The sequence below is a fragment of the Panthera leo genome, chromosome A1 (assembly GCF_018350215.1).
Source record: "Panthera leo isolate Ple1 chromosome A1, P.leo_Ple1_pat1.1, whole genome shotgun sequence".
NCBI lineage: Eukaryota > Metazoa > Chordata > Mammalia > Carnivora > Felidae > Panthera > Panthera leo.
Genome location: NC_056679.1, coordinates 190,121,834 through 190,149,157, shown reverse-complemented (window position 1 = coordinate 190,149,157; position 27,324 = coordinate 190,121,834). Strand labels below are relative to the sequence as shown.

General features: G+C 41.1%; 1 protein-coding gene across 1 annotated transcript in view; it reads left to right on the top strand.

Annotated features, from left to right (window-relative positions):
• Positions 1-27,161, top strand: part of ITK (IL2 inducible T cell kinase) — a 59,390-nt gene extending 32,229 nt beyond the window's left edge. Inside the window, exons 7-17 of the mRNA XM_042948371.1 lie at positions 1,486-1,551; positions 6,079-6,133; positions 13,402-13,484; positions 14,321-14,454; positions 14,868-14,942; positions 17,044-17,215; positions 17,596-17,812; positions 18,726-18,790; positions 18,881-18,999; positions 22,219-22,376; positions 25,068-27,161. Of these exons, the coding sequence (XP_042804305.1) occupies positions 1,486-1,551; positions 6,079-6,133; positions 13,402-13,484; positions 14,321-14,454; positions 14,868-14,942; positions 17,044-17,215; positions 17,596-17,812; positions 18,726-18,790; positions 18,881-18,999; positions 22,219-22,376; positions 25,068-25,139 (1,216 nt within the window). The 3' untranslated portion in view covers positions 25,140-27,161. The remainder of the gene's footprint in view (positions 1-1,485; positions 1,552-6,078; positions 6,134-13,401; positions 13,485-14,320; positions 14,455-14,867; positions 14,943-17,043; positions 17,216-17,595; positions 17,813-18,725; positions 18,791-18,880; positions 19,000-22,218; positions 22,377-25,067) is intronic.
• Positions 27,162-27,324: the final 163 nt, after the last annotated feature.

Below are 27,324 nucleotides of genomic sequence, written 5' to 3'. Positions count from 1 at the left end.
AGCAAAAATGGTATTTGACCTATTCATATAATTATAAACATATGGTGTGGCAAAACCAGACATAATTAAGAGGGATTTGAAAAGATAGATAGAAGAGAAATAGCAAATTTTAGAATGACTTGACTTCCATCAATTGGCCCAGACTGCCTTGAGCACCACATTAAGGATGATTCTGAAGCTGGATGTTCAATTCTCCGAAGGAAGCATGCCACGATTGACTAGCAGTGTCAGCCATGGGCACAAGATATGAGATAATCATCCCATATTTGACATCCCTGTTCTTGATATCTTCACTCCCCAAAACGATTCTGTGAAATAGATTACACATTCCCCAGTAAACATAATCACTAAATTGAAAAATGCCTTTGTTATACAAAAATTAAAATACTTTATGAAGTAAAGAGCAAGAAACTCTTAGGCATCTTTTTATAGACTGTCAGACTCTAGAGGAATTTTATGTGCAATCTAGGTCCCTCATTGTACACTTAGAGAGCCAGAGGCCCAGAGAGTGGAAGAAACATTGTTTTCACCTTGTAGAATTAAATGCAATAATATATGTGAAATTATTTTGAAAAATACAAAGTTATGCACAAACGTAAAGTATTTTGAGGTGCCGATTGGTCTCTTTATCCACCATGTCTTTGTTTATGCACAAATATGTATTCCTGCTCAAAAGAAAGTCCCACCTCCAAATCCAGCGTGACTTTATTCTTTTTTCTCGTGTTTTACCATTTGTGTCTGAAGGAGTTGAATTAACAAAAAAACATTAGGGAGTCCTTGAATTAAAGGCTTATAATGCTGAGTGGCAGTATCTTTTGGGACCTGTGGTTGGAAAATGATTTTTTATATTTTAATTATTTTGGTTTCCTGACTATATAAAATTGAAGCACTAAAGTGGAAAAAATACTATCACACCCCCCCCCCCAAAAAAAAAACTGTTTCCTTAGAGAAAATAGAGACCTTTTTCCATCAGAGGAAATTTCACAATGAGGAGGGCAACTAACATCTTTTTAAGTAAAATAGCCACTTTTTATTTACTATTGTTCAGGGGAGCCTGTGTGGCTCAGTCCATGAAGCATCTGACTTTGGCTTAGGTCATGATTTTGAGGTTTGTGAGTTCGAGTCCCACATCAGTCTCTGTGCTGACAGCTCAGAGCCTGGAGCTTGCTTCGTATTCTGTGTCTCCCTCTCTCTCTCTGCCTCTCTCCTGCTCATGCTCTCTCTCTCTCCTTCAAAAATAAACATAAAAAATTTTTATTTATTATGATTCATATTTTAATGGTGAAATTTATTGCCTTTAACAGGTAGCAAATTGTTGGGTTTTTTAGCCATTCTTTTATTCTAAAACTTTAAATTGTCTTATGAATGCCAAATAATGCAAGAATCCCCTACCTTAAAAGACTTTTAGTGGATTGAATAACCTATAAAATGGAGAAGTGAAAATTAGTCCTATAATGGTCTAAACACTAATTTCCCTCTTAACAGGCATGAAGGATATGTACCAAGCAGTTATCTGGTGGAAAAGTCTCCAAATAGCCTGGAAACCTATGAGTAAGATATTTTATTTGTTTTCTAAAAACATGGTACTAAAGTCCTCCTTAGATTAGGAGTAAATTACTAGTTGATTGTAAAAGTACCAGGATTTTTTTCCTTCTTGTACTTTGATCCCTAAATACACAGTAGAGGAACACTCTAAATAGGAGAAGGGGAAGATATATGCACTCACCTCCCCTTTTATCAAAGAGATGATTCTAAGATACCTATGAAGATTGTGGTGAAAGGAAAAGATTCTTCCAGGAATCTTGGTCTTACTTAAGGAGAAAAAAAATACTATGAAGACTGGATCAAATACAAACTTACTTAAAACATGCTCTAAGACAATACTTCCAATACCAAAATAACAGACAAATGGGTATTAAATATCTGCTTAGCTTGTATTGTTTATTTCAAGCCATTGTTTATAGAAGGGTTCACATGGATATAATTTTAACAGAACTACTTGACATTTAATAAAACCCAATTGTAGTGGATACCACATATGTATATTCCCTTGCTCAGCTGCTGAAAGGCCCAGAAGCAACAGCACTACAGCAACATTGTGTTCACAGATCCTCCTTTCTAAATAACACTGCCCACTAAAATGGAGTTCTTGGAAAAATGGCTGGGGATTCAGAGTTGATGCAGGGAAAGAACAGGATGAACTTGGAACACCTTGCACCCAAAAGTAAAGAATTATTGCCCCCCCAAATATTTTAATCGTGTGGATGTGTCAAGTGGGCACAGAAGTCAGCTTAAAATTGTTCCTTCTGCACAAATCTGAGACAATTTGAGTATCAAAATAAATAATGACAGTAATAGATTATAATCCATCGATAAAATAAGAATCAATAACAGATAGCTTGATAGGTAAATAAATAAACAAATAAATAAATAGAATGCCAGCTAATGAATGTTCAAGGTAAGATCACGTTTAAAAATCACCATTTGTAACTCAAAGTATCAACTAATTCAGGCAAGAATCATCAATGAATATCACAACTAGGGAGGCGAAAGTTTGATATTTACATAGTTTCAAAGTATGTTCTCACAAATCACTCATCAGCAATAAAGTAGGAATAGCTGGTAGGCCCTCATTTTAACCAAGTGATCAAAGTTCACATCAACAACAGGGCAAACAGACATCCCGGGTCTCCTGATGTGACGCACTGAGAAGGACACAACATCACTTCTGTGATATTCCCACCCAAACATGCCTAATTTGAATTTCATCACGAAGAAATAAGAGACAACTCCAAATTGCAAGATATTCTACAAAATAACTGGCCTGTGCTTTTCAAAAATGTTAATATCATAAAAAACACAAAAGGCTGAGAAATTGGTTCATATTGAAGGAGCCTAAGGAGATGAATACTGACTAATGCACTAGTAATCCTGGATTGGATCTTGAGTAATTAAAAAAAAAAAAAATGATAGAGACAAAATGTATCATTGGAACATCCAGTGAGATTTGAATAGAGTCTGAAATGAGGTAACAGTAGTGTGCCAATGTTAAATTTCCTGATTTAGGCAATTGTACTATGTTCATATACGCATATATTCCACATCTTAGAAATAAATACATACTGAAGTCTTTGTAAAGTTTATTCCCAAGTGGCTCAGAAAAAAATATATATCTATTCACAGGGAATGGTAAAGCAAATATGGAAAATGTCAATATTAGTTCATCTGGGTCAAATGTATAGGGAGTTCTTTTATAGTATTTTTATAGCTTTTCTATACATTTGAAATCATGTAAAAATAAAAAAAAAATGTTGAAGTCCTCACTAAATGTATGATACCAGGGTTGAAGAACATTAGCTAATGAAGACTTCTATTAACACATTTGGGCTCTTATTAGTTCATATGTGGTCAAGTTATGTGTTGCTGAAACTCTAATAGACTCTGCAATGAAGAGTGATCATTTTCTGAAGAGTCTCTCAACCTGAGACTGGTTTTGATCAAGTATGTGTTAGTAGCCCCTCTCTCAGCCAACAGAAGAGTCATCAGTTCCAAGAACACTTGAGCTGCAATGAAGCATATATGAAATATGCCTAAATAAAATTCTTTCAATTTTTTTATAATCAATGCCTTTAGGACAAAATAGGTATTCATTTCAAATGATCACTGGGCTGGGAAGTTTTGTTTGTTTTTTGCTTTTAATCAGAATCTCATCCTTTATGATAGAGGGGGCAAACTCAAAATTCCAACAGAGTATAAAGCCTTAGGGAATGGTGGAACCCAGGGGAAATAAAAAGGTGTATTCCTCCTCCTGAAGGTATTTTAAGTCATTAAAAAAAAAACAAAAAAAAAACACTATACTATACAAACAAAACAGTCTGTGAGCCCTATTTATTCTACATACTATCAGTTTGCATTTTCAGATTATGGAATTACAGCTAGGGAATAAAATGACTCCCAAACATCCAGTCATTTAGAAGTATATATCTGTGTATATTTAAAATACCCAGTATGAGGGTGTTGTATGGAAACCAATTTGACAATAAATTTCATATTAGAAAATAAATAAATAAATAAATATTCTGTCTTCCTGAAAAAAAAAGTTCAAATGATCTCAAAAAAATAAAAATAAATAAAAATAAAATACCCAGTATGATAATTTTTTATCCTTGCACTTAATATTGTCTACTTTCAGGGGATATCTGCATAAGAACTCAAAAATGTACCATCTGGGAACATAATCATGGGCTGTGAAATCCATTGATTGGCTTCAGGTTTCCTGCCCTGACTTGAGGGCATGACCTTGGGCAAGTTTCCCCACCAGGCTGGATCTCAGATCCCTTTTTCTTAAAATGAAGGGTCAGACAGATGAAGGAGGCACTCTTGCTGCCCTTCCCTCCCGGTGCCTGAACTCAGGGTAGAAATCCCTTTTAGATAGTGACACACTTACCTACTGAGCTCAGGTGCACATCTTTAGGCAGCTGTGATGAACTGATCAAAGCTTGCACATGAGATGAAGCCTATTTGCCATCCCTCAACTAGTTAAGTTACAAGAGCTGATGTATAAAATCAGCTGATGTATAAAATACCATTCTGTTGTATGATATTCAAAAGCTCAAGTAGGGGACCCTGGGTGTCTCAGTGGGTTAAGCATCCCACTCTTCATTTCAGCTCAGGTCATGATCTCACAGTCATGAGATGGAACCTTGTGTCAAGCCCCACATCAAGCCCCACATCAAGCCCCACATCCATGCTGGGCATGGACCCTGCTCGAGATTCTCTCTCTCCCTCTTCCTCTGCCCCTCCCCCGTTTGCTCACATGCACATGTGCACACATGTGCTCTCTCTCACTTACTGTATTTTATTTTTTTTTTTAAACTTTTTTTTTTTAACGTTTATTTATGAGACCGAGAGAGACAGAGCATGAACAGGGGAGGGTCAGAGAGAGGGAGACACAGAATCTGAAACAGGCTCCAGGCTCTGAGCTGTCAGCACAGAGCCCGATGCGGGGCTCGAACTCACAGACCACGAGATCATGACCTGAGCCGAAGTTGGCCGCTTAACCAACTGAGCCACCCAGGCGCCCCTCACTTACTGCATTTTTTTTAAAAAAGGCTCAGATGGGTCCACTAATTCCCATATTCTGACTCCTTTTTATGTTTTAAATTTTTTAAATGTTTATTTATTTATTTTGAGAGAGAGAGAGAGAGCAGAGGAGGAGGGGAGAGAGAGGGAGAGAGAAAATCCCAAGCAGGCTCCATGCTATCGGCACAGAGTCCAATGTAGGGTTAGATCTCACAAATGGTGAGATCATGACCTGAGCTGAAATCACCAACTGAGCCACTCAGGTGCCCCTGTGGCTACTTTCTAGTAGACAAGAAGTTTGGTGAGTAGTGTTCCTTCCCATCTAAAAGTTCTCTCCTCTGAAATTTATACTATTCAAAATTGATTGTTAACTGATGACCATTCTATTTCCTCTTATCTCATAAATGGCCAGAGAGGCCAGGATGTGGCTCAAGTATTAACAGCAAAATTCAAAAACTTCATCCCTAAAAATCATTCATATTCTTTTTACCACTTTTCAGTTTTTTTCACCAGACTCCAAAATTATACAAGTAATTACTTTGCAGAAGATTTTGAAAATAGGTCTAAAAGAGGAAAATATTACAATTATTTTACAAGGCTAAACTTTCAAATTTGTACTCAATTGTTATAGTTGTCCTAGTATCATCCTACTTATAACCATCCACTAACTTATGAAATAGAGAAGATAAAGTTTTTATAAAACTTTCTTATGGAAAATTTCCAACATGCATAAAAGTAGAATAATATAACGGACCTCCATTATACCCAAAACCCAGCTTCAAAAATTATCTCTATTTTACCAATTCTAATTCATTTGTTCCCTTCCAGTTAAACATTTTATTACCCAGATATGGTGCATACCTTTGTTTTTAAGTTTGAATGCAGTAGTACAAATAGAAAATGACCAAATCATTTTCTAGAATTAATTATCTTTTACAAGCAAATAATTTTTAAACATTTAAGTGTCATTGACATATGACTTTTTCCTGCTTTCAGGTGGTACAATAAGAGTATCAGCCGAGACAAAGCTGAAAAACTTCTTTTGGACACAGTAAGTCTCCTTGACCTGCCTTTGACTTAAAATAAAATGAATTGTGCTTTTTTTTTTCAGCCATACTATAGTTTATGCCAATGTAGTAAGTTGATATATTAGATTAACAGTGATTTTCATGTTCAGTGAAAATATTCTGGGGATTTATAGAAACTAGCATACAACAGGATAAGAAACCTATGGAGGGTCTCATGTCTTGGTATTGACATGCAACTGTCATGACAAATATAGTGGCCTTTCTGTCTGTGATGGGGAGCCATGGGGCTAGTTTTCCTTGCCTGCTTCTCTGGCTAGGTCAGGGGTGGCAGTGACTTACATGCTACTTGGTTGGGCTGTAGCCCAGGAGAAATACATCACTTCTTTTAATTTATTTTTATGCATCAGTTCTTAAGAGCCATGCAGTGTGGATAGCAGGACTGATCTTGCCCAAGGATGTCAGAATCAAGGGAGCAAGAGATGAGAAGAGAGAAAGCATGGTGTGGTGGGAAAAGTAAATGTCCTAATCGCTGTTCTGTCACCAACACAGTCTATGGCTTTGGGAATGTTTCTTCCTCCTGGGTCTTAGTTTCTCAATGAGTACAAGACAAGAGTTGGACTAAATCAGCAATGACTTAGCCAGGATTCATACTGTCACCCTTTGCTCCTGATCTTATGTGACACTGTTGATCACAGTCCATGGCTTTGAGATCCTTCTCAACACAGTGCTCTAGGCAGCTGCCATCAGTTGATTGGCATTCAAGGTGAACCCTCTCTTCCTGGACCAGGAGGTCATTTGTTACTCTGTGCCAGTGCCTCTCAAATACCCGTGTTGATGGATCACTTTTTGTGGTTGTTTTTCAATTTCCAATTTGTCACAGGCTTACATTGTGTAAAATAAATAAAAATGAACTACTAGAAAAAAATAAAGAAGCAAGGACACAAAACCTGCAAGTTTAATTTTTTATTAGTCTTTGATTTATTAGACACAAAATTAGTCTGAGTGCTGTAAAAAATGTCTAACCGCTTTCTCTCAATTTCCCTTTCTGTCTGGTGGTGGGGCAGCAAAAATCTGCCAACTGGCACCCAACTGCAGACCACACTTTGAGTAGCACTTAAAACTGCACATTTATAGCTCTTTCAGAGAAACCAAATGTATGGCAGTATTGAGAAAAAAAGTCTTCCACAGAGCAATCAATTAATTTACCAGCATATATGCCTAAAGCAGTGGTTCTTGGGCCTGTCTGCACATTAGAATCACGTGGGAAACATTTTTTTAAAATACCAATGCCCAAGCCCCACACCAGATGGATTAAATCAGAATATCTAGTTGGTAGGATCTAAGCATTAATAATTCAGAGAAAAATCTCTCCAGAAGAGTCTAATATTCAGACATTAATGACCCGTGCCCAACACTAGTCTTACCGATGAGACCAGCAAACTGTAGGTATGTGTTGTTGGAAGCATTAGTCTCCCTGTGCCAAAATGTCAACCCTATCCCTGCCATTGCACCTTATTTTCTAGTTTGTGTTTGAAGGTTTTCCTATCTGTAAGAAATTTAAATTAAACTGCAAATCTTTCCTGCACGGGATGAAGGTGGGGTGACCAACTCATCCTGGTTGGTCCTGGGACTGTCCCAGTTTTAAAACTGAGAGTCCTGTGCCCAGAAATCCCAGCCTGCCCTCAGTCCTGGACAAACTGGGACAGCTGGTTACCCAAACTGGCAGCCACTATTTGCCCAGTTAGTGATGAGACTTAGAGAAGGAGACCTGGGAAGGTGCCAGGAAGGGAATGAAAGTCTGTGATGGGAAGGCGGAGGGTTAATAAATATTGTTAAAGATTAGTTTAAAGGCATGCAGTTTATTATTGGCAAGCAATTTACTTTTGTAGAAGGGGAAACTGGTGACAGATTGATTCATTCCATCAAAGGCAAAAATAGAATTTCTGTAAGAGGAAAAGGGGAGGGGAGAAGGAAAAACCCATCGTCATACTGGGGAGCAGTGAACTTCATCTTTTTCGGGTAAGTTGCCGATTAGCAAGCTGCTAAGAGGACAAGGTGAGATGTTCTGCCCTTGGGCAGCTTGCTCTCATCAAAGAGAGCAAGTTCAGTTGTTTACGGATTTCTCAAAAGACTCTGTGTGCTTACCAGTGAGGGACACAACAGACAGCCTGCACTATGTCATCTGTCTCCGTTAGCAGCCCTCTCAGCTTCGGCGTGTGTGCACCATTTCCTTCATTAGGATATCTGGCTATAAACTCAAGTACCTTACCATTTTGCTGAGCACAGGACTAAGCACTTAGGGGTGTTTGAGATAGGATCTTTGACCTCGACAAGCTTTAGGCTGTACTGAAAAAGGAGACAAACTGAAGAGTCAGAGGACAATCCAAGATAAACTATGAGCATGAGGCAGGCTGGCAGCGGCCTCAGAGTTCAGAGACGACTCTGAAGAGTCAGATCTCATGGGGGGAAAGAGGAATCGATCTGAGTCATTACTGGACCCTGCTTTCTCCTTGGTTCCACATCAACTCTGCACTTCATGATTTCCTGTGGTCCCCAGTAGACCACGCATTAGAACCACTGGGAAACTTAAAAATCCAGAATCCCAGGCCCCCACCCAGACCTACAGAATCAGAATCACCAGAGTCAGTTCCTGGGAATCCGTATTGTTTTCTAGCCAAACTTATGATGCGTATGCAGTGGGCTCAGCTCCTACTTCAGCCAAGCTATGTTATTGGATAACATAGCAAAACCTGACCGATAAGAACTAATTGAAAGGATTGCAAAATTAATTAAAAACCTGAATTATATGGAGTTTAAACAAGTGCAGTTTTGTTATTTTCAATCACACATTGGTTAATGAAGTGTTACCCATGGAGCCCTTGAAACAGCCCACATTTAATGACAAGCTGAAGAGGTTTCCTGCTCGACAGCAGTTCCTTGGAGACACTTAAATACATTTTGCTTTCTGGGGCAGTTGAAACATTCCTGCGTGCTAATATTCTGAACTACTTTACCAAATCCTCTTTGCCTTCTTAGGTAATATAAGGGAAAACATCAGTGGGTCCCTGTATTGTCGGCTGCTTGAAACAATAGCAGAATTGTTTCGTGGGTGTGTTTAGTATCTCTGTTATCTGAACAAGTGTAGGACACTTAAGAGATGGATTGATAGATTTTTATCAGCTAGAGCTCCTAATGTACTGCCCCATCCACAGTTATCCACTAGAATAGAAAGGCTTTATCTTGTTCCCGCTGCACCTAGAAACCCAAACTGTATTTATGACAAAGTAGTTACTCAACAAATATGTGTTGAATAAATAAATACAATTAAATGCTTAAAAAATGTTTTTAAATTAACAACTATGCTTAAAGAGAAACTGGCTGATCAAGAGCATCACTGGGGGTTCTTTATAGAAATACAGATTCCAAACTCTAGGTCTCACCAACCAGAACCTCCGGAGGTGGCACCCAGGTGATTCTGGAAGTTACCCAAGTTTAGGAACTACAGAAAAGCATTTCCTACACCGTCCTATCCATTCATCAGATAACACCTCCTCTAAGAAGCTTCTCATGCTTTCCATCTCCCTGGCCATGGAACATGGTTGTCTGTCCTTTGAACCTTTCTGGTGCAATATCATTACTTCTCCAGTGGCACTGTTCTTACTCTCTCTTGGGCCTCAGCAGTTTATCTTCTGTCTTAACCCATTTAGTTAGAGAGTAAATTCCTCACAAGCAGGGATTTCATGGCTTACAGCATCGCACACGTGTGTTGGAGGAATTAATACCTCCAACAGACAGAATACCATAGCATATGACAACAATGGCTAATGATAGCCCTAATAGTCATTGTTCTGGTATATTCCATGAACGGCTCTATACACTTTAATTCTCCCAACAACCTTACAAAGGGAATCTTACAGATGAGGAAACTGAAGCTCATACATATAAACAGGAAACAGCTGGAATTCACAGAATTATAGACTGGTAGAGTAAGAATTCCCTTTGAAGAACATCTGTGTTACAAAAGAGTAAACTGAGGCCACGTTCAGAGTGTGAATCAGCGGCATAGTTCTGGACTAGAGGAGGGGTGCGTCTTCACACATATACATGCACACACACACACACACACACACACAGTTAACAAGAGAATATATGAGCTAAGTTCTATTCTCCCATCCCATAATTCCCATCCATATATTTCACCATCTCCATGGCTTTTTCCCCTATTGTTGCCTCTTTGAAAATTAGTAAAAGGTAAACTGAAACCTTAAAAATGTCCCAAGGGAACAAGGGCCCCTCTTCTGGCTAAACTGTACAAGTCAGTGCCCCCTTTGCATGATGGTGATATGAACAAAGACCCTTTACAGTGTTCTTAGTGGTTGTGACTTCCTCTGAGCCCTTTGCAGGAAGTAAGTGGTAAGGCACATGCTGGATGCCTCATTTTCCTCAGAACTCTAGACTGCCTCAGCCCCAGATGAGAGTTTCCTGTCGCCCTCACTGAATGCCACCTAGAGCAAGTATGATGGGGGAAGAGCTCTGAACCTCCCCTGCTTAGCCGAGCTGCCTGCAAACATTACCTCCCCTTTTTCTCACGTCTGTGGATTACTCTTGTTCACAGCTGGGCCCCACTCTGATTACAGTTTTGTTTTGTTTTAAAAAAATAATGGCTTCTTTGGGAAAATAAGAACAACAACAAAACATTACTAATTAAGTAGAAGAGACGTTCATGTTCCCCTCTTCACAGACATTTGATAAACGTCTGGGGGTTTTTTGGTCTGTTTCTTCCCCTTTTAGAATAAGATATGCAGATAAAATCTTCCTCTGCTGAAGTTTTGTTCCTTCCTGCCTTGAGTTTAACCCATCCCATTCTAATGAGGCAAGAGCGAAAGCTTCATTATTTGATAAAGGGGGAAATCTCTGAAGATAAGCTATGCTACATGTAATGCGTGGACGAATATCACAAACGTGATATTGATCAAAAGAAGCCAGACACGGGTGCACCATTCACAGTAGCCATAAGGTGGACACAGCCCAAATGTCCATCCATTGATGAACAGGTAAACAAAATGTGATACATCCGTACGATGGAATATTATTCAGCCATAAAAAGGAATGGAGGACTGATACATGCTACAACTTGGGTAAATCTTGGAAAACAATATGCTACCTGTAAGGAGCCAGGCACAAAAGACCACATATTATATTATTTCATTTACATGAAAGGCCTAGAGCAGGCAAATCTATGGAAACAGAAAGCATATTAGTGTGGCCAGGGTGCAAATAGAAGTATATTTTGAGAGTAATGAAAATGTTCTAAAATTGGATTGTAGTGATGGTGACACAACTCTGTAAATTTACTAAATATCATTGGATTGTACACTTGAAACGGGAGAATGTCATGGTATGTAAATTATGCCTCAAAAGCTAGTTTTATTTATTTATTTATTTATTTATTTATTTATAAAAGATCTTTTATTTATTTTATCTTATTTTTTGTTTTAGAGAGAGAGAGAGAGCAGGAGAGAGAGGCTGAGGGAAAGAGAGAGAATCTTAAGCAGGCTCCACACTCAGTTTTACTACTGTTTAAAGATAGAGACTACTCATCAGGATATTACAAATAGGAGCTACATGTTCAGCTAAGTCAGTGGAGCCCAAACCTGCAAGTCGGTAAGAATTGCACAGCAGGGGCCTTTGGGTGGCTCAGTCATGTAAATGTCTGACTCTTGATTTTAGCTCAAGTCATGATCTCCTGGTTCATGGGATCGATCCCTGCATCAGGCTTGGTGCTGACAGTGTGGAGCCTGCCTGGGATTCTCTCACTCCCTCTCTCTGCCCTTCCCACCCTCCTTCAAAATAAATAAACCTTTTTTTTTTTTTTTTTTTTTTTTTTTTTAAGAAACACAAGGCAAGCTTCTAAAAAGTTCACAAACCAGGTTGCCAGTCCTGGTGATTCAAAGATCATATGCATGGGGTGAAGCACGGTTAGGTGTTTGTTGTTTTGTTTTGTCTTGTTCTGTGCTTCAGATTCTTCAGGTGATTGTGATAATCAACAAAGTTTGGGACACAGGAGTATAGGGAGTGAGGCCAGATCAGTAGTTCTCAACCGGGGTGATTTTGTCCCCCAGGGACAACTTGGCAGTGTCTGACATCCAGTTGATAGAAGCCAGGGATGCTGCTAAACATCCTACAATGCTGAGATTCTAGGGTTCAAACAGTTAGCATGGCCATCTGGGTGTATTGCTTTCACGGTGTGTAGACAATCCACTTTGGGGATGGAGGGGATTTGGGGATGGAGGGGCTTGCATAGTTCTAAATCGTACATACTGTGCTCCATATGCTACCAGTCTATGTGGCTCACACATGAGGCTCATGTGTTTCTCTGGCCTTCACTTGTGGCCCTCCCTATGTTGAAGTTAAGTAACTCATAGTAATAGCTTTTGCAAATATTACCAGCACGCATTTACAGCTGGGCAGGAACACAGCATTAGACGTGATGTACTCAAAACAGAGTTCAGATTGTAATGTTTCCACCAGGAACGAATAAATTGGCATATCCATTTGCTTGTGCTTGATTCATTAGCACCGGCAAAACTGTCAAGGGGAGTGAAGAGCACAGTCTTGGGGCTTTTCCTTCTCTCTACTTCCCTCATGCAACCAGGAACTTCATGTTTTTTTCTCCTTTGCCCTGCAGCAAAATCAGCACTCTAGAAAGGGCCTGATAAATACGTTCCCATGAAGAAACTGACAAAGCTTCCAGGTCAGAAAGCTTTGTGCCCTTGGAGGGGAATGGAGAAGTGGTTTCTAACATTTGTTGCGCAGAGGTACCCTGGAGCAGCAGAATGAGCATGGCCTTTGCTCACATGCCATGTGCAAGGTTCAAATCCCAGGTCTACCGCGTACTAGTTGCGTATGGTGGGAAAGTCACGGAAGCTCTGTGGCAGTCAGTGTCCTCATCAGTAAATTGAGGATGTGACGTCTAGACTGCAGTGTTGTGGTGAGGGTTGGACAATATCTGTAATGAGCCTGGTACATGGTGAGCTCCAAAAGGGCAGCCTTGCATTTATCTGTCTTCATGCACTGCTTATGTCATCACCAGAAGTCTCTGATCCATGGTAGGACCTTAAGAAACACCTGTTGCTTGAGCAGGTGAAATGCTAGCCATTATTGCTGAAATTCTGCTCTGTGCAAAGCTGTCCTATAGTATTTTCTCCTTTCACAGACAAGAAAGTAGAGCTGGACGCAGGAGCCGGGTTTCCTGGGATCACTAACCTTCTGTATTTTCTAACCATTCCAGGCCAAAGAAGGAGCCTTCATGGTACGAGATTCCAGGACTCCAGGAACTTACACCGTGTCTGTTTTCACTAAAGCCGCTGTAAGGTACGGTGCTAACTCAGCTCAGCAAAGTGGGGAGAGATAGTCCTGAGGTGGGTGAGCAATAGGCCACACACAGCACTGTCAGACAGGGCAAGAGCTAGAGGGGTGGCTCGAAACAGTGTGCTTTTGCTGATCCCTCTGAGAAAATCAAGGCCAGGGAGATTAAGGACATCGCTGAAGTCATTTTCCTGGAGAGTGACAGAGCTGGGTCCAGACGCCACTGTCTCTCCTAAATTAGCATCCCTGCGTGCAGAGCTCTAAAGAAATAAAATACTTGACTCTGCATTTGATGCGTTTATCATTTAACCCACAGCTAACAAAGAAGATACTTTCAGCCAAAAGCGAGAAGATACGTATTTAGTTCTGGCTCTGCTAACAAAGCTACCTACCATTTACTGAGTCCTTACCATGTGTCTGAACCCTACAGACTGTTTCTGATCCTAATCAGCTCTGAAGGCAGGTATTACTATGCTCCTTTCCATCGAAGAAACCGAGGCTCAGACAGCTGATGGTGCCTCTCTGAGACAATGGAGCTCAAGTGGCCATGTTCCAGCCGGCTGACTGCAAGACCCTCATGCTGTCTGTCCCACTCCATACCTCTGTTTCCTCCTCTGTAAAAAAATTTCTAAGAGCCAATCCAGGTCTCAAATTCTATTGTAATGAAAAAATAAGTAAGAACAAAGCAGTTTGGCAATAAGCAAAGTCCAGTAAGAATTAATATCTGCCATCCTTCTGAGAGGGTAAAAAACAAAGCTCATACGAAGCTGATACCAGTAGACATTTTTGTGTCTAAACATTGCTTCTTAATAATCACTGCATTTATGCTTCTTTTGTTTAAGTGAGAACAACCCCTGTATCAAGCATTATCACATCAAGGAAACTAATGATAACCCCAAACGATATTATGTGGCTGAAAAGTATGTGTTTGATTCCATCCCTCTCCTCATCAATTACCACCAACACAATGGAGGAGGTAAGTTCTAAAGGACAAGGCCGGGTTGGGGGCGGTGGGGGGGGGGGGGGGCACTCACTGGGGAACTTGGAAAAAAAATGAAAAATTCCCAGCCGGGTTTCTTCATCGCAGGCAAACTGACCATAAATAATAACTAAATCTACAAATAGAAAAGAATGCCGAATATTTGATCATATTGCATGTTTTCCACTAGCAAATTCTGTGGTTAGACTCATGGGATTTCACCACCTGCCCATCTGTTTTTATGACTCTTGTTGGAGGGAGTGTGATATCAGTGATTGGGCGTTGGGATTTGTTTTCCAGAATAAAAATAGCTTTTGCACTGGGTTGTTTTTTTTTTTCCTGGTGGTTTAATTTGAACAGTTGCTATAGTAAAGCTCTAACTGCCACCTTTCACTTTTTAATCAACCCAGGTCTGGTCACTCGACTCCGGTATCCAGTTTGTTCCTGGAGGCAGAAAGCCCCAGTCACAGCAGGACTGAGATATGGTGAGCAGTGCATTCAGAACTGTCATATCACATCCCTAAAGGTCTGGGGCAAACTCTGAATGGGCTTTCCATGTACGTAATTCTTCCCCAGACTTAAAAATGACCATTTGGGGCGCCTGGGTGGCTCAGTCAGTTGAGCGGCCAACTTTGGCTCACGTCATGATCTCACAGTTTGTGAGTTCAAGCCCTGCAGAGAGCTCTCTGCTGACAGCTCAGAGCCTAGAGCCTGCTTCAGATTCTGTGTCTCCCTCTCCTCTCTCTGCTCCTCCCCTGCTCATGCTCTCTGTCCCTCTCTCTCGAAAACAAATAAAACATTTTTTTAAAAATGACCATTAAAACAGGTATACCATATATCTGGAGACAGTGTACACAAAGGAATATTTGCAAAGTGTGTAAGAGAGATGTATATATGAGCACATTTATCCAGGCCAAATCAATGTCCATTGGTTTTGCTGAAGAGTTCATCATTAAAGTGTTTATTAAGCATCTACTTTGTACAGAGAACTCTACTATTAGAGTGCTATTAGAAAAAAATAATAGGAAATAATGCCTTAGGACCACGTTCCCACCTGTCTTCTAGAACTTCTGTATCATCTAGTTTGCTGGGTACGGTCCATTGCAAGGGCTGGAAGATGGAAGCATTCAGAAGTGTTTGTCTTCATAACATGGTATTAATTTTTTTCAATGCCATTAGGAAAGGCTTGCATCTCCAGTGCCATAAGCCCTGTTATTACTTCTTGCCCTTTGGAACTGCTTCTGTCCCTTTTGATTATCTACCTGGAATCTAAAGGTATTTGAGTTTGCATCCCCTGGTCTAAACTGGCTGGTCAAGGAGAAGGCTGAAGTGATTTTTATTTTGTATCTCCTAGATGGGAGGTTCTCAAACTTCAGTATGCATCTAAGCCACCTGGGATGCTTATTAAGAATGTTGGCTCCTGGACCCTACCCAACACTTACCAAAACACAATCTCTGATAATGGAGTCCTGGAGTCTGCATTTTAAACAAATGCTCTAGTTGATTTTGACACACATGGTCAGAGGGTAATACTTTGAGAAACACTGCCGTGGACTCTTCATTCCTAACTAGCACCATATCTGGCACACAGAAGGAACTCAGTACTATTTTCCACTGAGTCTCTGCCTCAAAGAGGTAGAAATTGAGCTGTTAATGGTACTAGACCAAGTGCCAGGAAAGGGTAATGCCTCTTTAGCCTCCTTATGAAAATAAGGTCATTCTAATAACTGCAGAATCCTAATGTGGTCCATGCTGGATGGGATCTCAGAGATTATTTTATGGACCCGCTCATTTTGTCAGTGTGAAAATTGAGAATCAGATTCCTTTCATTCATTTACTGAACATTTCTTGAGAGCCTACCACGTGCCAGACTGTGCTGGCTGGTACCTCTGTACCAGACCTCTTAGAATCCACCTCCTTACTCCTAAGCCCGGCTAAGGTTGAGCATAGTGTATAGTGGAAGCTTTGATGGATGAATGACTGAATGAATGATCATCTCAAATGAAATTTGCTCTATGTGAAAAATGACAATAAAACATATTTTTTAATGGTTATTTTTGAGAGAGAGAGAGAGAGAGAGCAAGCACACTAGTGGGGGAGGGGACAGACAAGGAGGGAGATGCAGGACCAAGAGGGCTCTGCACTGAGAGCTCAATATGGGGCTTAAATTCAGGAGCCGTGAGATCATGACCTGAGGCGAAGTCGGACGCTTAACCAACTGAGCCACTCAGGTGCCCCAACAGTAAAACATTTTCAATCAGGTAGAGAAAAATAGTTGAGGCGTTGCAAGAACCCTTTCATTTACTTTCTTTGAGATCTTGATTAATGCCATTTTCCTTCCTCTTTCCATGTAATCTCTCCCCACAAACATTTGTCATGGTTTTAAATGCATATCCTATGTTATTATTAGCGGGGTGGAAATAACTTTAAGATCTAAGTTCTAAGTCTAAAGCTTATACTATTTGCCATCTTTAGGTTATATTATCAAGAAGATAACATTCTATCTAGGGCTATTAGTCTCCTTGTAGCCCTATACTTCATATCTACTCCTTGCCGACCCTGGAAAACTCTCTTTCTCTCTTCTAGGGAAATGGGTGATTGATCCCTCAGAGCTCACTTTTGTACAGGAAATTGGCAGTGGGCAGTTTGGGTTGGTGCATCTCGGCTACTGGCTCAACAAGGACAAGGTGGCCATCAAAACCATTCAAGAAGGGGCTATGTCGGAAGAGGACTTCATAGAGGAGGCTGAAGTCATGATGTGAGTGGCTAAAACAAGAGTACACAAAGATGTCTTCGGGATGATGTTCTGTGCTGTGTTCTTTAAATACCATTTTGCCGCCATGTTATGCCATTTTGCTGCTCAAATCTAGCAATGGTTTCCAATGGCATGGAGACTAAAATCAAACTCTTCACCATGGTCTATATGGCCTGTCATGGTCTTCCTCTGTCCACTGCCCAGTCTCATCTCCTACCCATCTCTCCTCTGGTCCATGATGTGCCAGCCACACTGACCACCATTTGTCCTCACACACACCATTTGACTGCTCACAATCCTTCAGGTCATTTTTGTTTAGGGGACGGAGTGTGTTTGGGGGAGACTGACTTTAGACCATCTCACCCCTTGCCTTTTTCCTCCAGGAAACTCTCTCACCCCAAACTGGTGCAGCTGTATGGGGTATGCCTAGAGCAGGCCCCCATCTGCCTGGTGTTTGAGTTCATGGAGCACGGCTGCCTGTCGGATTACCTGCGCAACCAGCGAGGACTCTTTGCTGCAGAAACCCTGCTGGGCATGTGCCTGGACGTGTGTGAGGGCATGGCCTACCTGGAAGAGGCATGTGTCATCCACAGAGACCTGGTAAGAGGATGCGGGGCAAACAACTATAGGTTCAGGATGAAGGGGTGTGTCCCCCTGAAATGTACAGCTACCCAGACTGGGAATAAATTGATAAATAACAAGTCACAGACCATCTTCCTTCCCCTCTCAATTTCTACCCACTTGGGGATGCCCTAGTAGGACTCAGATCTAGGCTCTAATCCCAGCCCTGCTTCTAACTTGTACCCTGAGTCTGAGTTTACATTCTTCCAAAATGAAACATATAGCCTCTCCTTCGTAACCTCTCTGTGCCTCAGTTTCCTCTCGGTAAAATTCTCAAACTATTATCCAAGGATCTACCACAATCACATTGGGGTGATGCTAAAACCATCCTCAGAATCTCTGGGGGTTGGAGCTCAGAAATATTCATTTTAACATATCCCCCTTGGGATTTGTAGGCACATTTAAAATTTGAAAAAAAGAAAAATAATAAAATAAAATTTGTAAAGAGAATGGAGTCTTTTATCACTAAGTGCACAATTCTGTGATACTAATTAGAGACTAGGTACTCTCCTTATTGAGGAATAGTTTAAAGAGGATTAGCAACCTCAAAACATTCTTATTTTAGTCAAATGGGTGACAGTTTCTTCATTACCGTCCCTAATGTTAACATTTCCTATTGCATCAGGTTGCATTAGAACACATAATAAAACCAACACATATCATTGGTTAAACACCACCATGGGTTTCTCTTCTAATTAGAATCCCAGGAATAAAACTAAAAGACCAAACTTACTCATCCTGATAAGGGATCTTACACATTTAACTTTTTAGCTAACTCCTGTCAGGTGCTAGTGAAGCTTAATTAGCATCTGTAAAGCTCCTGAGTGCCCTTGTATACTGCTTATCCACCAACCGTTTTCCTTTCTCTTTTGTTTGCCTGTCTCCATTCCAGGCTGCCAGAAATTGTTTAGTGGGAGAAAACCAAGTCATCAAGGTGTCCGACTTTGGGATGACAAGGTAATATGGGGACGTGGTGCCAGCAAAGTCTCAGGAACGAGACCCAGGCCCCCAGAACATTCAGACATTCTTTCTCCACTCTCTACCCAGGTTCGTTCTTGATGACCAATACACCAGTTCCACAGGCACCAAGTTCCCAGTGAAGTGGGCATCCCCGGAAGTCTTCTCCTTCAGTCGCTATAGCAGCAAGTCAGATGTGTGGTCATTTGGTGAGTGTCACTCTGTCCCCACACCCACAGGATCCAGGACTGCCAGCCAGCTGTTTTACTTGTCAGATCCAGGCAACTGTACTTGCCCAGGACTCTGGGTGATGAGGGCATCCCACTGATAGTCTGTGTGTGATAACAGCTCTGAAAAGTATGAAGGAACCTCATTATTGCATTTGGTCTTAGAGATCTTTGAAATGGGGGGTAAAATGAGAATGGAAATGTGAGTTCCGGTGACAGCTTCTGTGAGATCAAAAGCTGGAGGAGTGAGGAGACTAGAATATGAGTTCTTTGAAGACCAGGACCATATTTTGTTCAAAATTATATTTTCACACTTAACCCTCAATAAATATTTTACTCATTTATTCAGCAACAATTTATTGAACATCTACTATAAGCCGGGGCTAATCTAGGTACTCACGATGCAGTGGTGCCTGTATACGAAAGGCTCCTATTCTCTTGGAGGTAAATTTTAGAGAGAGACAGATAACAATCATGTAAACAAGCTAATAGTTATGTATGTAAGACAAAGTCACATAGTAATAAATGCTATGAATAAAACAAAACAGTAATGGGATAGAAACTGACTAGGATGGAGGGTCTGTTTTAAACTTTTTTTTAATGTTTACTTATTTTTGAGAGAGAAAGCACAAGCAGGAGAGGGGCAGAGAGAGAGGAAGACAGAATCCTAAGCAGGCTCTGCACTGTCAGCACAAAGCCCAACATGGGGCTCAAACCCATGAACTGCGAGATTATGAGCCGAGCCAAAGTCGAATGCTCACCCTCCTGAGCCACCCAGGCAAGAGGGTGGGTTTAAATACCATAGTCTGGGAAGGCCTCTCCAAGGAAGTGACCCTTGAGCACAGATCTGAATGTTGAGAGAGAACCATCTCCATTTGGAGATCCAGGGATCTTCATTGCTTTACAAAAAAACAGCAATTATAGAAATGTGGTGTGTCCAAAGGAAAGAGAGTTGCTGTCTTACTGAGAGAAGAGTAGACAATGAACTTGGCAGTCCATGATAAGGGATCAGAATTCCTGGTAAGTGTAAATGGGCATGAATGAAAGGCCAGAATGAATGATGTCGGTATGGCAGAAAGTACTAAATATTCTTGCTGGTTTTGTCATATCCTAAGCCATAGTTTATGTGTACTAAACTATGCACAACTGTACACAAACTATACACAAACTACTAAACTATACACAAAAACATACCAGACAATCTCTTTGATTTGGATTATAAGGGTTATAGTTTGGAAAGAAATGAGTTGGAGTTTGATTTTGCCATTGTGCATGAAGGGAATGTTTGCCAAGTGTATTGACCTAGAGTACCAGGGAGAAACTGACTAATTAAATCTCTTAAGAGAACTAGTTTTGAAGTCTTCCCAGCATTTTAGAATATCCAGTTCCAACAATCAAGTGGTTTGTTAATTTTTGGTTCTTCTGTTCCTTAAAACAGCTTCCCCGTTCAACAGCCTAGCTAAGACTTTGTTATTCAAATTTAAGTTATAGAATGAACTTGGAAGAAATAAAACTGCACCAGAGCCATCGCAGAAGATTCTTTTTTCCCCAAGTACCTCTACAATGGGGAAAGGTATGGCCGATGTGTAGCCACTATGAGGGATGCAGCTGGTCACGCCGCACCGAGCCACACGTTTGTAGCCATGGCCGCTTTGTCACATCCACCAGCCAACTCTGCATGAGGCCTTTTCTGCCATACGTTGTCAGTTGTGAATTTTCTGTTGCATCTTATAACTAGAAGGTTGCGCTTCAGTCCATGCCTGCCTGAGATGTGCCCCCTTAGTATCCAAAACTGAGCCTGCTTGATAGAAGCAGGGTGGAGAGGGTAGATCACAGGAGCGGCAAGCCTGAGAGACAGAAACCTGGGTGGACTGAGAACTTGATGCCTGCCTCAAGACCATTGAGATTTGTTATGCGTTTTAATGCTTTTGCCCTAATTAGCTGTGCTATTTTAAGCAAGTCAAGTAAGCTCTTTGGGCCTTCCTCAGTTTCCAATCAACGCATTGCAAGGTTGGCATGAAAGCAATTGTTTTCAAATGAGCTTCCAGCAGCAGGCCTCAATTTTCCAAAGAAATCTCACTAGAAATTCTGGTATCTTAAGGAGCTACACAGTCTTATTCACAGTCAGGTTCCAAATTTCCAGAACTCCTGAGATGCCTCTTTAGACCCCTTAGAAATCCTGATCCAGAGGTCTGGGCTGGGGGCCCAGGATCTGCCATTTGAACAAACTTCTGAGGTGATTTTTATTCAGACGTCTTGGGAATCATAGTTGGGAAAACTCTGCCCTAAGAATCTCTGAAATATGCTCTGAAAACCAAGGAAAGTGGTTATCTGCAAGCTCTCTTCCCACTCTGACATCCTATGAATATATTGGTACATAATAAAACTGGGTGGGACATTTCTTCTGAAGACAGAAGAGGAAAGGGTTTAAATCAGAGGTCAAAAATGGACAACTTGGAGATATTTTTTGTTCTGTCTACACAGTATTTTACTTTTTTTTTTTTTTTGGTGTTTATTTTGCGAGAGAAAGAGAGAGCATGAGCAGGGGAGGAGCAGAGACAGACAGGGAGAGAGAGAGAATCCCAAGAAGGCTACATGCTGTCAGTGCATGCCCTGATGTGGGGCTCGACCCCACAAACTGTGAGATCATGACCTGAGCCTAAATCAAGAGTTGGATGCTTAACCGTCTAAGTAACCAGGCACCCTCACAGTATTTTAAAAAATCAAATTGTGTTTCTATTTTAAAACTCTCAATTTATGAGTTCTTTTTAAAAAGACAGAAAATGCTGCAATACTGAACCCTCATCCCCACGTGCCCTATGTTGGCTGGAGCTAAAGCACAACTGTCCTCTGAAGACAGAATTTGACCCTCAGTTCTCTACAGTCTGTCCTAGTCCCCATTCCAGCACATCTCACCCACTCCATTCATTTACATGATGTGTAACATTTCAGTTTGCATCCCCTGCAACTTTTAGTAGTAACATTTGAGTTAGCTATAACAAAGGGCTGAGCTTGAAAGTTCTTCATCACTAGAAAGACCGGGAAATCTCCGTTGTTTAGAAATACAGCTCAGGTGGCTTGCTATTATACTTCCTGAAGGTAGGGACTTGAACCGTAATGTCAAGGAAATTGCAATTTCTAGATGTACATTTGGTTGCTGTTTGTGAACTGTAGCTGTGCTGCACTCCCCGTTTCTTGTAGGTGTGCTGATGTGGGAAGTCTTCAGTGAAGGCAAAATCCCGTATGAAAACCGAAGCAACTCAGAGGTGGTGGAAGATATCTCTACTGGATTTCGCTTATACAAGCCCCGGCTGGCCTCCTCAAATATCTACCAGATCATGAATCATTGCTGGAAAGAGGTCAGTAAAGGAAGCGGTTTCCCCCTGCCTCACCATCGACAACGTTAGGGTCTGTCACATTCTCTAGAGAAAGGGAGCCTCTTAGAGGATACGAAGCAGGTAAAGCTGAAGTAGAGTAGCAAGAAAGTGGGTTGGAGTGTCTACTAACTAAAGAGGTTGCCCATCCCTCAAAGAGCTGGCAGTGACCTGAAATATTATTTGATCTGCAGTATAATTTCACAAGCCAAAACACTGTTAGAGAGGAAGAGGGGGTCAGACCTGTGCCAATATGCCAATTTTCCGAGAAAAGACGTCCATGACATCATAAAACCATCAAGTACACATGAAGTTAGCTCGTAAATTGGTGAGCAGAAGTTCACATGTGCTGTGAAAATATTAAAATGAGTTAATTAGGGGGCCCCTGGGTGACTCAGTTGGTTGAGTGTCCGACTTCAACTCAGGTTATGATCTCGTGGTCCATGAGTTCAAGCCCCACGTGGGCTCGTTGCTGTCAGCACAGACCCCACTTCAGGTCCTCTGCCCCCCTCTCTCTACCCCTCCCCCACTTGTGCTCTCTCTCTCCCTCTCTCAAAAATAAATAAAACATGTAAAATAAAATAAAATAAAGTGACTTAATTCAAGTTCATTTTATTTGTTCAACAATTTAGACTGAAAAACCAATTACTCTGCACCCTCCCAGATGCCTCAGTTATCCCATGCTTGGGTTGCAGGCTATATCTTAAGCCACATCAGCATGAGTCTTAGATGTCCTTTGGATGAGTTAGAAAGTTTTAAAGTTCAATGACAATTAAAAGCTGCTGAACAGAGAATTAACACAAATTCAGATTGTTGAAGGGTAATAAGGTGGAATTAAGAAAGTATAGGATACTCAGACTTTGCCCTAGCTTTGCCACTCCTTAGTCATTAATCTTGGGCAATTCTCTGAACCTCCTTTTTCTTACTCATAAGAGAATTAAATAATGCTTGATCTGTAAGTTCACAGAGGCTTTGTATTCAGAAACAAACAAACAATGAAGACATAAAGAAAGGCGCAAAACAAATTCAGTCCAACTTCACGAGAATTAAATGCTGTCATAATTATGATAGCTGAAATTTACTTAGCACTTTTTTCTTTTTTTAACTCTTTTATTGATTTTTAAGCTAATAGACTTTATTGTTTAGAAGTTTTCGATTTACAGGAAAAAATGAGCAAATAGTACAGAGAGTTCCCATATACCTCCCCCCTCCATTAGTAACATTTTGCATTAGTGTGGTACATTTGTTACGATTAATCAACCACTACTTATACCTTAACTAAAGATCATGGTTTGCATTAAGATTCATTCTTTGTGCTGTACAGTTCTAGGAGTTTTGACAAATATACAATATTATATATCTACCATTATAGTATCATACAGAATAGTTTCACTGCCTTCAAATCCACTGGCCTTTCATCTATTTATCCATTCCTTTCTTCTGTCCAAACCCTTGGCAACTATTGATCTTACTGACCAAGTTTCACCTTTCCCAGAATGTCATATAGTTGAAGTCATATAATGTGTAGCCTTTTCAGACTGGTTTCATTCACTTAGCAATATGCATTTGTTGATTATTCCATGTCTTTTCTTGGCTTGATAGCTCACTTCCTTTTGTCACTGAATAATATTCCATTGGATGGATGTACCACAGTTTGGCTATCCATTCACCTATTGAAGGATATCTTGATTGCTTGCAGTTTGGGCAATTGTGAATAAAGCTACTATAAATATCTGTGTGCAGGTTTTTGTATGAACATAAATTTTCAGCTCCATTGGGTAACTATCTAGGAGTATAATCGCTGGATCATATGATACCACTACATTTAGCCTTGTAAGAAACTGCCAGACTCTCTTCCAAAGTGGTTGTACCATTGTGCAATCCCACCAGCAATGAGAATTCCTTTTGTTCCATATCCTCACCAGGATTTAATATTATCAGGTGTTTTTGATTTTAACCATTCTAATAGCTATATAGTGGTATATCATTGTTTCGGTTTGCAGTTTCCTGATGATATACGATGTTGAGCATCTTTTCACACGCTTCTTTGCCATCTGTATCTCTTCTTTAATGAGATATCTGTTGACATCTTTTGTCCATTTTTAAAATTTTTTTAATGTTTATTAATTTTTGAGAGACAGAGCATGAGCAGGGGAGGAGCAGAGAGAGAGGGAGACACAGAATGTGAAGCAGGCTCCAGGCTCTGAGCTGTCAGCACAGAGCCCAATGCGGGGCTCGAACTCACAAGCTGTGAGATCATGAGAGTGGAAGTCGGACGTTTAACTGACTAAGACACCCAGGTGCCCCAATGGTGCATTTTTAATACGTGATTTTATTTAATTCTCACAACAGTCTTAAGAGATAGATACTATTATTATCCCCCTTTTACGGACAACAAAACTGAAGTTCAAACAAGTTAAGTAACTTGCTCAATGTCACATAGCTAATGAAAGGAACAGTTTAGATTCAAAAGCAGGCCATATGATTCCTGAATACCTGCTGTTAACAACTGAGACACGATAGCTTCAAACACAATAAATATGGAAACACATTTGAAAATCAGCACATTTTCAAATTCACATTTGAATTCTGGTTTGCTTTGGAATTAACTATGACACACAAGTACAATTAACTATGACACACAACTCACAGAGTTCTTTTTTTTTCCCCTTCTAGAAACCAGAAGACCGGCCACCTTTCTGCAGACTCTTGAGTCAACTGGCTGAAATTGCAGAATCAGGACTTTAGCAGAGACTCAGCGCCAGGCCACGGGCTGCAGATCCTGAATGGGGGAAGCAGATTCTCCATTCATAGAGCATTAAAAGCTGCCACCAGCCCAGGACTCCCCAGAGGCAGCCGGCCTGTGGCGCCAGTCACTGAGCTGCCGCGGAGGCAGCACCCTGGCAGGGGCTGGCACCCAGCCGCAGGCAGGAGGCTCAGCCGCTGAACTGGGAGTGAAGCCAGAGCAGCCGCGATGTCTCTACCCTCCTTCCAGCCTCTTGTGTGTGGTGCACGAACCTCAATCTGACAGCTTTCAGGCAACGTTTCTTGCACTTCTTAGAGAAAAGGAGAGATGGGGTAGGACTGTGGATTATTATTTTTGTTATTATTTCAAACATGAAATATAAAGTTTATGGTCAAGGGTTTATGAGATCTAAAGCTTATGGTCAAGGGATTTTTACTTGACCTGACAACACAGAATCCCAGGATACGGGGCAAGATAAATGAGGAGTGTGACTCTTTTTCAAGGAGAACCGGCGAACTAATTAAGGTCAGGAGGCGTAAACTCAGCCGCTGTGATGTCGTCAGCCGCAGCTTCCTGCCGTAGAGGATGATGGAACTAATGCTCACATCTGAGGCCGGATAATCTAGAAGCAGCTTAATGCATGTTACTCATCCAGCACAGTGCCACTTTCCTCCTTGAAGGGACACAATGGACTGGGGTGAACGATTTCTATCTCATGGCTGGGGCTGGCATCTGGACAGAAAGAGGGCATCAAACGATGGAGAACGAAATGGTACAGAGAAAGGCCTTGGGCTGTTAGTACTCCAACACCCACCTTTAGTACCAAGCTGGGCAGGTCACTGTGCCTTCCCTTCTGCACAGAATGCTTCTGCAGGCATCTTGGGAGAAGATGTTTCTTCTGAACCCTGACTCCCACTGAGGACTCCACCACCAATTTTTCTGGCCTCTAGGATTAGTCCCCTCTGCACTGTTCCACCCTCATCAGCAGAGGGCAGCATTGTGTCGGGCAGTGTGGTCTTGCAGAGAAATCCAAGCTTGTTTAGGCCCTAGAGGTTTGCAACTTCAAGGTTGAGGCTTCACGCCTCCTGAAAGTCTCTGAGAGGAACGAGGGGTCTATTCTTGCTCAAACCATCTGGATAGAAACAGGCACTGAGTAGGGTGCTTTCAAGGCGCACAAGGCAGCCTACTGTTGATTGAGCACTGAAATCTGCACAGTGAACATGTACTGAGCTACAAGCCTTATCTGCAGAATTTCATTTCATCCTGAGTTCCCACCAACCCCATGAGAAACTATTCTTATTCCCATTTTACAGATAATCGAACTGAGGCTTTAAAAAGCCAATACACCTCCCCAAAGTGACAGAGCTAGGAAGTGTAGAGGCTACATCTGTCTGACACCAGTGCAGTTTCTTTATTTCTATTCAGCACTGTCTCCTACTGATGATGAAAGGGGTTGCAGAGAAGGAGATAAATATAGCTGGGGGAAAGACCTAGAAAGCCATTAAAGAAGTCAACACAGAATGATGTTTCTCCCACGTAGACCACTATGGTTGGCCATGTAAACCTCCAAGTTGGAATAGGATCTTCTTTTTCCTCATCTGTAGCTTCACCTTTGTTAGAATTAATGACTTTGGAGTTGCTCAATTAATTAACCCTTTGATTCACCCACCCCTCCAGAGTCATGTTGCAGGAAGCCATTTATAGATGAGCTTCAAAACAGCTTTGAAAGATCCTCCTGCGGGTATATAAATGCTTCCTTTAATCACCATCTCAACTTTGAGTCAGCTGCACTCTTCTTGGACATTTTGTGTTCACTGATGTAAGAGAGAGTTCGTTTTCCTACAGCATTCAGATGAAACTTGTAGAGAGATTATTGGGTAGTGTAGTCATTCACTCTTCTGTGTGATATTTTGACCAGCTAGAGATGCAGATGCATAGCTTTTAACTGTAACTATTGGTTTTTTTTTTAATTTTTCATGTTTATTTTTGAGAGAGAGACAGAGTGTGAGCGGGGAAGGGGCAGAAAGAGAAGGAGATGCAGAATCTGAAGCAGGCTTCAGGCTCTGAGCTGTCAGCACAGAGCCCGATGTGGGGCTCGAACTCATGGACGGTGAGATCGTGACCTGAGCCAAAGTCGGACACTCAACCGACTGAGCCACTCAGGCGCCCCTCAACTATAATTATTGT